The sequence below is a fragment of the Halichoerus grypus genome, chromosome 7 (genome assembly GCF_964656455.1).
Source record: "Halichoerus grypus chromosome 7, mHalGry1.hap1.1, whole genome shotgun sequence".
NCBI lineage: Eukaryota > Metazoa > Chordata > Mammalia > Carnivora > Phocidae > Halichoerus > Halichoerus grypus.
This window is the reverse complement of record NC_135718.1, coordinates 56877609-56892202: the sequence shown is the minus strand read 5'-3', so window position 1 is coordinate 56892202 and position 14594 is coordinate 56877609. Positions and strand designations below refer to the sequence as shown.

At 33.2% G+C, this 14594-nt stretch overlaps 1 protein-coding gene across 8 annotated transcripts in view; it reads right to left on the bottom strand.

The window, feature by feature from the left end:
• Positions 1 to 14594, bottom strand: part of HERC4 (HECT and RLD domain containing E3 ubiquitin protein ligase 4) — a 131342-nt gene that overhangs the window by 80575 nt on the left and 36173 nt on the right. For all 8 annotated transcript variants that reach the window (XR_004924105.2, XM_078077658.1, XM_078077655.1 and 5 more), the window contains exons 5-7: positions 12023 to 12244; positions 10851 to 10942; positions 1758 to 1888 (exon numbers count right to left, since the gene is read on the bottom strand). Coding sequence is in view for 7 of the 8 variants with exons in the window: in XM_078077658.1 (XP_077933784.1) it covers positions 1758 to 1888; positions 10851 to 10942; positions 12023 to 12244 (445 nt within the window). In the remaining variant the exon portion in view is untranslated. The remainder of the gene's footprint in view (positions 1 to 1757; positions 1889 to 10850; positions 10943 to 12022; positions 12245 to 14594) is intronic.

Below are 14594 nucleotides of genomic sequence, written 5' to 3'. Positions count from 1 at the left end.
ATTAAAGACATAAATGAAAAAGTATCTCCTATTCATGGCTTGGAAGACTTAATATTGTTAAGATGTCAATATTTCCCAAAGTGATCTACAGATTCAATTCAATCTGTCTCAAATCATGGAAATGCAAATTCAAATCATGATTAAGTAACACTATATACCCAAGAGATTAGCAAAAATTTCAATCTGATAAATAGGGACAAGGACATAGAGTGTCAGGAATTCTCATGCAATATTAACAAGAATGTAAATTGGTATAATCATTCTGGTAAATAGAGTGACATTAACCTAGAAAATTTCAAGGTAAGTATCCTCTATGACTCAGCAATCCCATTTTAGGTATATACTTAGAAATATGAAGGTTTATGTATATCATATAATAAATGTTCAAAGCAACATTATTTGTAATTGCCAAAAACTGGAAGTACCCAAATACCTGTCAGTAATAGAATGAATAAATAATTATATATGCATATAACTGAATAAAACACAGCAATGAGATCTAATGATGGAGAACCACAGCTTCACACATACAGATAATCAATCATACAAGTAACATGTTAAAAAAGAAAAGTCACCAAAGACTCCCTACAGTGTGATTTCAAGTATTTGAAGTTAAAAGTTGGCAAAACTGAACCATACTGTATATGGATATCTACTACGCAGAAAAAATTAAGCTTAGTCAAACAAAGTACACTTTGTTTTTTGACAGTCTATCTAATTTAATCCACCAAAGGTGAAGCTCAATTTCAAAGTTGTGACTCTTCTATTTACTCCCAAGAACTGGGAACCAGTATTCCAATTCAACTTTTACCAATAACTAATTTTATGTGTTAAATAATTAACTGCTCAATTTCCTCATTCTTTAAATTAAAAAAAAAGGTGGAAAAGAAAAAGAAAAATAAGATGATTTGTACTTTCCCTTCAAGTGTGATGCTATATACAATAAATATATTATGTATTCATTATTAATATCTTGTCCCAGATAAACTTATTTCAAATAGAGAAAAGTAAAATAATCAGTAGAAAAAAATGTTTCTCCTGTTACTATTACTCCTCAGCAGCAAATTAGACATTTAGGGAAGAATGTTTTTATCTTAGATTCCTAAATTGCTAAACAATTTGTTTAAAAAAAAAATCCCTATTTCAGTTAGGAACTGCTATCTTCCAGTAATTTGTAAAATGACCAACACAAAGGGAAAAAGGAGAGACACCCCTGTATGTTCTCCAGGCCTTTTAGAAAACATGGAATTATTCCTTTGGCCACATATATGCAAATCCACAAGAAAGGTTATACTGTAGACATCAAGGGGATGGGCACTATTCAAAAAGCAATGCCCCACCAATGTTACCATGGCAAAATGAAGTCTACAATGTTACCCAGCATGCTGTTGGCACCGTTGTAAATAAACAAGGGCAAGATTCTTTTTGTCTAGAAAATTTTTGTGCATGCTGAAAACATTAAGCACTCTGAGAGCCAAGATAGAGCTTTCTGAAACATGTAAAGGAAAATGATCAGAAAAAAAGGAAGCCGAAGAAAAAAGTACTTGAATTCAACTGAACTGCCAGCCTGCTCCACCCAGAGAAGTACACTTTGTGAGAACCAATGGAAAGAAGCTTCAGCTGCTGGAACCCACTCCCTATAAATTCATGACTGGGTAGGTGTAAAAAAATAAAAGACCTCTGGACTGTTAAAAAAAAAAAAAATCCTAAATAATTGTGTTATGGAGACTAAGATTCTCTCTTATATAATAGCTTACCTTCCACAAGCAATCTGAGTGACAATGCTTCCCATAAGTTCAAAAACTTTCCTTGGGTTTATTTCATGACTGGTAGAGTTATGACCCAACTGACCATACCCTCCAGCTCCAAAAGTAAACACTCCACCTTCCTAAAAAAAAAAAAAAAAAAAAAGACAAAACCCTTTATCATTAGAAGGCCTGATAAAAGAAAATAATCTTCAAGAAAACAGGTTAATCTTTAATACATGGAGTCAATTTTTCTCTTCTATTGTCTTCACAATTTAACTTAACAGATAGCTGACTTTTCAAGGTAGAATGACTTAAACCTAAGAGAACTGCAGGCTATTTTCAAATATTTTAAAAGTACTTAATTATGTTCTTATCATTATATTGAGCTGAAGCCATCATTAAAGAGATACTAGTCATTTTTTGCATTGCCTTTCATGATCATTATAATCAGGATCTTGTTGAATCCCAAGTACATACCTACAAAATATCACAAAACCTAAAAATGGTATCATCTTCAGTTTTCAATAGTTATGCTTTTATATAAAGCCTCTGCAGAAAGACTGCAATTAAACCAGAGTGCACAAATATAGCTATTTTTCACACAGTTGCTACAATACACAGTTGACCCTCAAACAATTCAGGGGTTGGAGTGTCAATCCCTTGTGCAGTCAAAAATCCATACACAACTTTTGCTTCCCCCAAAAACTTTACTAATAGCCTACTTCTGACTGAAAACCTTACTGATAACATAAACAATACCTAACTTAATCTTAATTTTTTTGGTATTTCTAGGCTACACAGTTTACCTGTGAATTTTTTCAAATTGTTGCAAATCTCCAAAAACTTTACCAATATATTTGTTGAAAAAGATCTGTGCATAAGTGGACCCATTCAGTTCAAACCTGTGTTGCTGAAGGGTCTACTATATATAGTCTTTTAAAAATTTATGGTAAAAACATACAACTGGTTATGTATATAAAAAAGTATGTATGGTTATGTATATAAAAAAGTAATTTGTGATGACAGCTTAACACAACAAGCACAACTGGTTTTTCAACTCAACTGTTTTTCTTCAGAGTTGTAGCTATATATACAATTTTATATTCTGCTTTCATCATTTAATAGTGTAAATATATATATGGCTATGTAAGGAAATTGATTTTTCTTTTTATCATGGAAAATTTCAAACAACTACATAAAAGTAAAGACATGTATATATAAATATAAATACAAATATACATACACACACATACACACACACACACACCATCAAATAACCATCACTTGGCTTTAACAACCAGCAAAAGTTAAATAACCTTGTTTCATCAATGCCCCTCCCATTTTCCTTTTTCAGGTACTTTAAAGCAAACTGTGGACATCAAATCATTTCACCTATAAATGTGTATGTATCTCTAATGGCATATATCTCTCACATATATAAATATGTAACAGTAATACTATTATCACATTTACAAAATTAATATTAATTTCCTTTTTTGACAGAAATGGCGAAAGTGTTCATTTTTATTTCTTATGGTTTTTGTAACTGGTATCATTTTTTTCCAGTTTTATTTAGGTATGATTGAATTGACAAATAAAACTGTACATATGTGAAGCATACAATGTGATTTCACATACGTATACATTGTGAAATGACTACCACAAAGGAGTTAATTTACACATCCATCATCTCACACTTTTTTTGTATGAATAAGAATGCTTCAGATCTACTCTCCCGGCAAACTTCAGGCATAGAATACAGTATTGTTAACTCAGTCACCACGCTGTACATCTTATAACAGAAAGTTTGTACCCTTGACCAATTTCCCCCCATTTCCCCTACCCCCACCCCAGCCCCTGGCAAACAACATTCTATTCTCCATTTCTACAAATTTGACTTTCTTTTTTTAAGATTCCCCATATAAATGACATGATCTTTCTCTAGCTTATTTCACTTAGAATAATGCCCTTCAGGTTCATCCATATTGTTGCAAATGGAAGTATTTCCCTCTTTTTGTGGCTATTATTCCTGTGTGTGTGTGTGTGTGTGTGTGTGTGTGTGCACGCACGCAAATATATATGTATGTGTACATCACACATTTTCTTTATCCGTTCATCTGGTAACAGACACTTAGGTTGTTTCTTGTCTATTGTAAAAAATGCTACAATGAACATGGGAGTGCAGTTATCTCTTCAAGAACCTGTTTTTATTTCCTTCAGGTATATACCCAGAAGTGGAATTTGCTGGGTCATATAGTTAGTTCCATTTGTAATTTTTTGAGGAACCTCCATATTGTTTTCTATTTGCACAGTTTACATTCCCACCAGCAGTGGGAACAAGGGTTCCCCCTTTCTTCATATCCTCACCAATACTTGTCCTTTGTTTTTTTGGTAATAGTCATCCTAACAGATGTGGGGTGTTCTCTCACTGTGGTTTTGATTTGCGTTTCCCTGATGATTGTGAGGTTAACACTAAGCATCTTTTCATGCACCTGTTGGCCATTTGTTATATTCTTTGGAAAAGTACCTATTCAAGGTCCTTTGCCCATTTTTAAACTAGATTATTTGGTTCTTTTAGCCACTGAGTTATAGGAGTTCCTTTTATATTTTGGATATTAACTCCTTATCAGATAAATGGTCTGCTAATATTTTCTCATTCCATAGGCTGCCTTTTTATTTCATTGATTGTGTCCTCTGCTGTGCAAAAACTTCTTTCATTTGTAGGTCCACCTATTTATTTTTGCTTTTGTTCCTTGTGCTTTTAGTGTCATACCTAAAAAATGATTACCAAGACTAGTGTCAAAGGGCTTTTCACCCCATGTTTTCTTCTAGGAGTTTTAGTTTCAGGTCTTACATTTATGTCTTTAACCCATTTTGAGTTACATTTTGTTAATGGTAAAAATAAGGGTTCAATTTCTTTCTTTTGCATATAGATACCCGTTTTTTCCAACACCATTTATTGAAGAGACCAAATTTTCCCACTGTGTGTTGTTGGTGCCTTGTCACTGATTAGTTAACTGTATATATGTGGGTTTATTTCTGGGCTATCTATTGTTTGATTGGTCTGTGTGTCTGTGTTTATGTCAGTACTATACTGTTTTGATTACTATAGCTTTGTAATATAGTTTGAAATCAGGAGCTTGATGCTCCAGCTTTGCTGTTCTTTCTCAAGATTGCTTTGGCTATTCCTGGTCTTTTGTGGTTCCATATGTATTCCAGGATTGTTCTATTTATGTGAAAAATGCCCGTGGAATTTTGATAGGGGTTATACTGAATCTGTGGATCACGTTCAGTAGTACAGACATTTTAACAAAATTCTTCTAATCCAAGAACATGCACTATCTTTCCATTTATTTGTGTATTTTTCAATTTCTTTCATTGATGTCTTATACAGTTTTCAGTGTACAGGTCTTTCACTCCTTGGTTAAATTTATTCCTCAGTATTTTATTGTTTTCGATGATATTGTAAATGGGACTGCTTTCTTAATTCTCTTTCAGAGTTTGTTCTTAGTGTATAGAGATGCTACTAATTTTTTATGTTGACTTTGTATCCTGAAACTTTACTGGTCATTTATTAGTTCAGAGTTTTGGCAGAGTCTTAAGGGTTTTCTATATATATGTCATCTGCAAAGAGAGACAATTTTAGTTTTCTTTTCTAATTTGGATGCATTTTTATTTCTTCTTCTCTACTAAAATTGCTCTGGCTAGAACATTCAATACTATCTTGAATAGAGGTGATGAGGGTTGGCATCTTCATCTTACACTTGATCTTAAGGGAAGAACTTTCAGCTTTTCACCACTGAGTATGATGTTAGCTGTGGGCTTGTCACTTATGGCCAATGTTGAGGCATATTCCTCCTATACTTTACTGACAATTTTTTAAAAATATTTTATTTATTTATTTGACACAGAGAGAGACAGCAGGAGAGGGAACACAAGCAGGGGGAGTGGGAGAGGGAGAAGCAGGCTTCCCGCTGAGCAGGGAACCTGACGTGGGGCTCAATCCCAGGACCCTGGGATCATGACCTGAGCTGAAGGCAAACGCTTAATTACTGAGCCACCCAGGCGACCCACTTTACTGAGGATATTTATCATGAAAGGATGTTGAATTTCACCAAATGCTTTTCCTGCATCTATTAGGATGATCATATGACTTTTAACCTTCATTCTATTAATGTGGTGTTGACTGATTTGCAGATGTTGAACCATTCTTACATCCCAGGGATAAATCTCACTTGATCATGGTATGTGATCATTTTAATGTACTGTTAAATTTGGTTTGCTAGTTTTTTGTTAAGGGGTTTTGCATCTATGCCCATCAAGGATATTGGCCTGTAATTTTACTTTTTTGTAGTGTCTTTGTGTGAGTTTGGTATAAGCATAATGGTGGCCTCATAAAATGCATATAAAAGTGTTCCCTCCTATTTTTTGAAGAGTTTGAGATGGACTGGCATTAGTGAAGCCATCTGGTCCTGGAGTTTTTCTGTTATTGTTGGGCGATTTTTGATTAGTGATTCAATCTCCTTACTAGTTAAAGCTCTGTTTTAGATTTGCTATTCTTCGTGATTCAGTCTTGGGTGTTTGGATGTTTCTAGGAATTTATCCATTTCATCTATGTTATCTACCCAATTTGTTGGCATATAATTATTCATAGTAGTTTCTTATAATCCTTTTATTTGTGCAGTATCAGTTTTAATGTCTCCTCTTCATTTTTTATTTTAAGTCTTTTTTCTTAGTCTCCCTAAAGATCTGTTGATTTTTTTTTTTTACCTTTTCAGGAAAACAGTTCTTAAGTTTTGTTATCTTTTCTAATGTATTGTCTCTACTTTTGCTCTGACCTTTGTAATTTTCTTCCTAGTGCAAACTCTGGGCTTAGTTTGGTTTTCTTTTTCCCTAGTTCCTGGAAGTATAAAGGCTATCTTTTTGAGAACTTTTTCTTTTTTCCTTAATGTAGCTGTTTATTGCTTTATAGGATATGCGGTGGTACAGTTTATCACTATCTACCCTTACAGCTGTTTTTGCTGCATCCTATAAGTTTTAGTATGTTGTGTTTCCATTTCCACTTGTCTCAAGATATTTATTTCTCTTTTACTTATTTTTTGACCCACTGATTATTCACAAGTTCCTATTATTGATTCATATCATTATCACTGGAAAAGATACTTGATATGATTTCAATCTTCTTAAATTTGTCAAGACTTGTTTTATGACCTAACATGTGATCTCTCCTGCAGAAGATTCTGTGGTGTCCTTGAGGAGAATGTGTATGTGCTGCTGTTGGATGGAATGCTCTGTAGATCTTTTAGGTCTATTTGATATATAGTTCAAGTTCTATATTTCCTTATTGACTTTCCAATATGGATGACCTATCTGTTGTTGAAAGTGGGGTACTGGAGGGGCACCTGGGTGGCTCAGTTGTTGGGCATCTGCCTTCACCTCAGGTCATGATCCCAGGGTCCTGGGATCAAGCCCCACATCGGGGTTCCTTCTCAGTGGGAGGCCTACTTCTCCCTCTCCCACTCCCCCTGCTTGTGTTCCCTCTCTCGCTGTCTGTCAAATATATAAATAAAGTATTTAAAAAAAAAGAAAGTGGGGTACTGGAGTCCCCTACTATTACTGCTGTCTCTTTCTGTTTCCAGCTCTGTTAATATTTGCTTAATATTATTTAGGTGCTCTTATGTTGGGTGCATACAGAAGTATAGTTGTTATGTCCTCTTCATGAACTGACCCCTTTAATTTTAATTTTTTAATATCTGATACTGAGGCCATGTTTAAATTTTCCTGATTATTTTATTATATCACACCAATGATATGGTGTCTGGTTGGTAATGTTACTAAGTGGGTTAACAAGTTTCACAGCCTAATCCATCCACATTAAGCTTAATGTTTCAATCTTTGTCTTGATCCAATATTAGGGAGTAGAGAGATTTTCTAATATTATTTCTTCTAGATTTATTGGTTGGAATTCTTCTACAGAAAACTTAACTCATCAACTATTAAGTTACTCTGAAATACAATCTGCAAATAGGATGCAGGGGAAATGTTTCTTTCTCATTTACTAATTTTTTTAAAAAATGAGTTGTTGTCCTAGCAACTTGCAAAGATAAGCAATGAAGTTTGCTTTGTATTGACTTCAGGAAGAAAAGTATAACGAAATCATGGATTTTTATATATTTGGTATATTTCCATTTATTGCCATTGGTATTTCTTTTTGTGAAAACTCCTGGATGTTGTCCCTCCGACATGACCTTGGTCCTCTTTTTTGTAACACATAATACCTAAGGCTATTCTTAGACTTTTTTTTCCCCCAGATATGAAATCAGACTCTTCTCTAAGAAGCCCTGGTTATTTTTCATATAGAGTCTACAACAATCAAGGGATGCCCATTGCTTTCAGATTGTACATGGCTAGATACTTCTAGGACCATTCAGTGGTCATGGCAAAAAAACCCCACTTTTTTTAGAAGGAAAAGAATAAGAGTGTATAATGATACTCTTTTTTTTTAAAGATTTTATTTATTTGACAGAGACATAGTGAGAGCAGGAACACAAGCAGGGGGAGTGGGAGAGGGAGAAGCAGGCTTCCTGCGGAGCAGGGAGCCCGATGTGGGACTCGATCCCAGGACCCTGGGATCATGACCTGAGCCGAAGGCAGACGCTTAACGACTGAGCCACCCAGGCGCCCAGTGTATAATGATACTCTTAAAAGTGATTAAAAGTAAAGATCGCAGGATTTTAATTTAATTCCTATTGTTTCATATCTCTTTTAAGCGGAAGGTCATAGTTTCTAACGACAGTAAAGTATTTGCTTTATCCTATCCTGTATGTAATATATTGAGAATAATACTATCAATTTTATTACTAACAAGACTACAGAAGGCAGTTTAAAATTTTTGGATGAATTCAGTTTATCTTTAGGCTATTTCCTACTAGTGATATACAACAAAATATTGTATTTTAAAAGGACTCAATTAGAAGAATTCTTTTGTAGTTGTGCCGCTAGTATTTCTTTATTTTTAATTTTTAAAGAATTGTTTAAAACTTTTTAATTGCTTAAAAACATGTATGTTGTAAACTGTAAAGCAAAGTACATTATACATAGCTATTAAATTTTTAAAAATATAAATACCATGTAACATGTTCATCTTTTACCCCTGCTTATATAAAAGGCAACTATTCTGTACCTTTTTACTTAACAATATATCCTAAAGATATTCCACAGCAGAATATAGAGATCTGCTTCATTCTATTTTACAAGTCACATAAACATAACTTGTAAGTACCTGTTTTACAAGTCCTGTGTGGTTACCATAGTTTATTTAACTAGGCTGCTACTGAAGGACATCTGCATTCTTTCATTCTTTTGCTATTAAAATAATGCCGCAATAAATGGCTTTGTGCATATATAATTTCCTATCTTTAGGACAGATTCTTAAAAGTAGGATTGCTAAGTCAAAAGATGTATGTTATGTGATTTGCGTAATGAATTTGTAAATGAACTTGAAAAAATCTGACATCTTTATGATAGTGTTCACACCCATTAACATACATGTCTTTACATTTATTCGGTTTTTTAAAGTCTGTTTTTAAATTGCTAAGGTAGGTTTTGCAAAAGGAAACTGCTTCATAAAGCAATCCTAATTTATTTGCAAAAAGCTCTTCCAGAAAAACAAAAGATATATGGATATGGAACTGTATTCTAACTTAAATCAAGGGAAAATAAAATATTTTCCTGTTGGGATATTTAAAACTATCTGATTTTGTTAAAAATAATACACACCAAAAATTCCAGTGAACAAGTATTACCAGCTACTATCTTGAGAGGAATACAGAATATTAAAATTAAAAAAAAAACAACAGATAGAAATAGCTACATATCCTGGGAAAATGAGATAAGTGGTTATTTGAAGGGCTGAATTTGATAAGCATAACATTGTGAGTCTTTTTACCACAAAGCTAGTCCTAAGGGATAATATACAAAATATTTTTTAGTATTATTTCAGCATAGCCTTATTTCTTCTAATCCCCCATGACAGAAGAGAATGACTAGATTTATAACTTGCCAACATGAGTTACTAAAACTGTAGTGATTACATTTGTAATTTGAATAATAAAAATCAATAAAATACGGTAAGATTAACAGATAAAACTTCCTTACTAAAAGGCAAATAAGTTTTTAAAAACCAACTTTTATAATTAGTCATATTTTTAAAAGTACTCTGAGTATATTATACTTGATAATGACTAAGAATAATTCTTACCAAAAAAATTCCCAATGTGGGAGTGTGTAGAATTTTGTGTATGTAGAAGTCTGATTAGAAGTTAATTTTTTCTTGCTAATATTATCTATTATTACCATAATGAATGAATGAAGTCTAGTTGTTACTAGACCAGCAGAATGAAGAAAGATAAAGAAGCAAAAACATTAATTTCTAATTCAGCTAATAAAAAAATGTGCCAGTTCCTTTATGTTAACATGACTAAAATAATATTCCTGGTTAAGGTTAGTTTAATGTGTTATTTTCATTTTACTTCTAATCACTAGAGAACTACAAAGTCCTGATAACGAAATGGCACATATCCAAGAAAGTTACAGGACAGAGTTAAAACCATTAACAAGATTGTGATGAAAGCTCATTATAACTGTTTGCATAATACTTAGCCTATGGTTAATAGACAGATTCATTCTCCTCTATTACTTGTTATACAGTATTTATAAGCCAAGTGGGAGTTAAATTAAAATTAGGCAGTTATGCAATATAAACGGGATTGATACACAGAGGATGGCAAGTCTGACAAACTAAAAAGAAATTTTTTCATTCAAAATATTATTTAAACAGTATTTCACATAAAGCTGAGAAATTCAAAATACATATTATCATATTTAATAGTAGATCATAATTCACATTTCATAACATAAAACAACGTTGAAAATTAAGGTAAATTGTTTTTGACAAGTAATAATCCAGTTCTTGTCTTCAAGATAAATTACATTTTAGACATCAGTAACACTCGAGTTTTAATGTAAATATCATGAAAACATTCACTAATTATAAATAACTACCATGAGTAAAAATAAAGAAGTTTTATAGGAGTACGATACCTTGGTTAGTGCAGCAGTATGATCTTCTCCACAACAAATATAAACTATTTTCTGAGTTCTTAGTGACTTTAGTAAATTAGGAACATACCTATCTGAAAATTCCAACAAGAGACGTTAACAGTATTTTTTAAGTTAAAACTCTTCTAAAATGTGTTTCCTCTACAGCTTCCCAAGCTCAGCAGACAGTGATAAATAATTTTAACTTGATTCAATGATTTTGTAGCACAAGCCTACTTAATTGGGTTCCCAGGTCTTTCTATTCATGCTGCTGTGATAGAGGGTTTTAAAGAATAATTTAAGTGTTAAACTGCCCTAACACCAATCTGTCCTTAACTAGAAATCAAGGAATTTCAAAGCTATTTGCTTCTAATATCATTCTTTATATTCACATCATGATAATTAAGCTCACAGGATTCTATTTAAGTACTTGAAAATTATACTTTCTGCTATTTTGTAGCAGAAAAGAACTATGTCCTAATCTGACATTTTTCTTATGCAGAACAAAATATTTTAAAATTCTGAGTTTTTGCTTATCATTACCAGTTGTTACTAGAATAACAACTCACTTTTGTCCACTTAAGTCATGACAATTATGTTGAATTTTATGAAATTAGTTTTTGTATTTCAGGTATTGGCATCTGAATTAATGTAGTTACGAAAAATCAGTTCCAAGATCCTGACTTGTTTCAAGTAATTATAAATTTTAAAATTCAAATTATTTTCAAGACTCTAGAATCGATGTTAAAAGTGAAGCTTCAAAATAAAGATTTAATGACTCAGATTATTTTAATATTTCCTTGAAAAACTCAAATAGACTAACACTTCATGTTACTTTCCAGAATAATTTTACAACTTCTTTCCACCAATGGTGGCCAATAATGTGATTACCAATTGAAGTAATGTTTTTCACAACTTTCTTTTAATGAACATATAACAATAAAGATTTTTCCAGATATACTTTCTAGAGTTTATTTTGTGATAAAACGGTATTTTTTGGCATTCCCACCATCCTTTAAAATATTATCTAATGGAATTTTTAAATAAACCTCTCATCCCCTTCTCCACATCAGGGAAAACTTGGGTACATTTCTTTCTGACATTAAGAATCACTGATCCATCTCAAAAGATCATTTCTTTTTAAGTACATTTATCTATAAATAATGAGAACCTACCATTTTCATCATTAAGACCTAGTTGACCAAATTTGTTGCGTCCCCATCCAAAAATAGCTCCAGAAAGGGTGAGTACAAAACTATGGGCTCCTCCTGCTGCAACTTGCATGAAAGGGATTCCAAGCAAAGACTTAATCAGCTGTGGTGAAGCTTGCTTTTTACAGTCAATGCCTAAACCCAACTGGCCATATTTATTTTGTCCCCAACAGAAGACTTCACTTGCTGTAAAACAGAAATCACAAAATTAACTATTTTCCTCACACACACAAAAATTTCATCTGAAGATCATCAGTTACTTTGGGACATTCTCCCTCTCATCAAATGGAAATACATACTCTCCTTTATTAAGTTTATTTCTTATATGGAAACATAATACCACCTAGAAGAACATTCTGTATTAGTACACTTTAAGTTTGACCCATTTTACTAATGAATGGGTAAGTCACATAACTGAGGGTAATCTCATTTCCTTATGTTTCTTAAGATAGGACCATTCCTTTTTAATAGTCCTCAAGTCTCACTTTTATTCTGTGATTTATCCCAAGAGGCACTCAACCAGGCTCAAGGCTTCAGTTATTGTATACTGATCACATTCAAAATTTTATCACTAGACCAGACCTCTCTTATGAGTAATATACCCATGTATCTAATTGTTTATCTGACATCTACACTTGGATATTACAAAGGCACCTCCAGCTCAGTGTGTTCCAAACAATTTATGACCCCCACCCTACCTCCCGTATCTGGGCCTATTCTCAGTGTTCTCCATCTCAATAAATGATATTATAACTGATTCAGTAGCACAAGCCATAAACACAGAGAGTCATGCTGAACTCTCCTCTCATCTCTTACCTTATACACAGACTGGTATCAATCTATCATATATCACCACGTAATATACAGTTTTCCTTCTAAAGAAAAATATGGCAAATAGATCCATTCCTCACCATCTCTGCTTGTCACTTTTGCTCCCCCAACTGTCACCCTATTTTGCAATTTTAGACATCTTTTTATTTTATTAAATAAATGGCACTAATAACTGACACACTAATAACTGTTTTTAAAATTCATACTATAAAATAGTATACATTTAAAAGTAAGTTTCCCTCTAAAATTAGACCTTGGGTCCTCTCCCAAGAGACAACCACTCTTACCAATTACTGGTATGTACTTCCAGAAATATTTTATGGACATACTAGCAGACATCTGTATATATACAGAGAGATATTATTAAAATGTAGATCTGATAAATGTGGCTAACTGAAAAAGTTATCAGAGCCTTCCCAATGACACTGGGATAAGCACTTTTAACAAGGCCTGTAATGTTCTATATAATCTACCTATGTTTCCGAGCTCATTTCATACCTGTCTCTTCCCTCACTATACTCTAGTGATACTTGTCTTCCTTTACATTCTCCAATGCCCATTTCTCACACACTTGCAGTTCCCTCTGTGTAGACCTTCCCCTCATCTTTGTCTAGTTCACTTCTACTCTCTCCCAGCAGGAAGCTTTCCCTGGTCACCCAGATTACATTCAATCCCCCTGTTATATGCTCTAAATATCCTAAACTCTTTTCTTTACAGTGCTTTTTCATAGTATGTAACTATACTGTTATTTGTATATGACTGTAACATAAGGGCTAGCAGCATACTCCTTACCACTATATACTGTACACTCCAATGCGCCTAGTTCATACTGAGGGATCAAAAAAAAAAAAATCATTAAATGAGTAAAATACTGCTAAAGCATGAAGCCAAACCAGGCAAAAGAATCCCTTTAAGTCAAGACAGACAACTACCCTCCTCATCAGTAAAACGTTTGGGTTTAAATTAACCTTGGATCTACCTACCAAAATATCAAAAGAAGAGCTGACAAAGTAACAACAAAGAATACAGGGATGCCAGCTTCCCCACTGCCTACAGAAATTCAAATGCCTTAATAAGGCATTTAAGGCCTTTGTAACATATTACCTCAGCTGAAGGATCAGTATGTCTCCCATGCTCACAATATCCACATAAAACTACATGCTAATATTCAAATACACAAAACACTTTCCTCATTCTATGCCTTTACTAGTACTATCATCTTAGCCAATCCTCAACACTTCCCCTAGCTACTTCTCAACATTTCTCTAATTCTGAATGTATTTTATTCGCCTTTTAAGACTTGCATCAAATACCAATTCCTTCTTTATTGTTAATAATTTTATTGATTTGAACTAATTACACTTTTTTCATTTCCATAGCACTTTACTTTGACCTTGATCAAAACAGTATTTTTCTGTCTCAAACTAGTTATTTGTATTATCTGCCCCCTCCACTAGATGGTACAGTCCCTAAAAATAATTCTATTATCTTACCTGTATTTCCCCACAGCTACACCCTAGTACTGTATTCACAGGTCTGGACATTTAATGAATTAAATAATAATAATAATGAAGCCACTGGAGCTTATTTTTTAAATGGTAAAAACCAACATAGTAACCCATGCTACAATCCTTAGCCGGCAGATGAAGAAGTTAAATGAATAAGTAACAAAAGCAAACAAGCCTAGTAGGATGCTTAGCCTTCA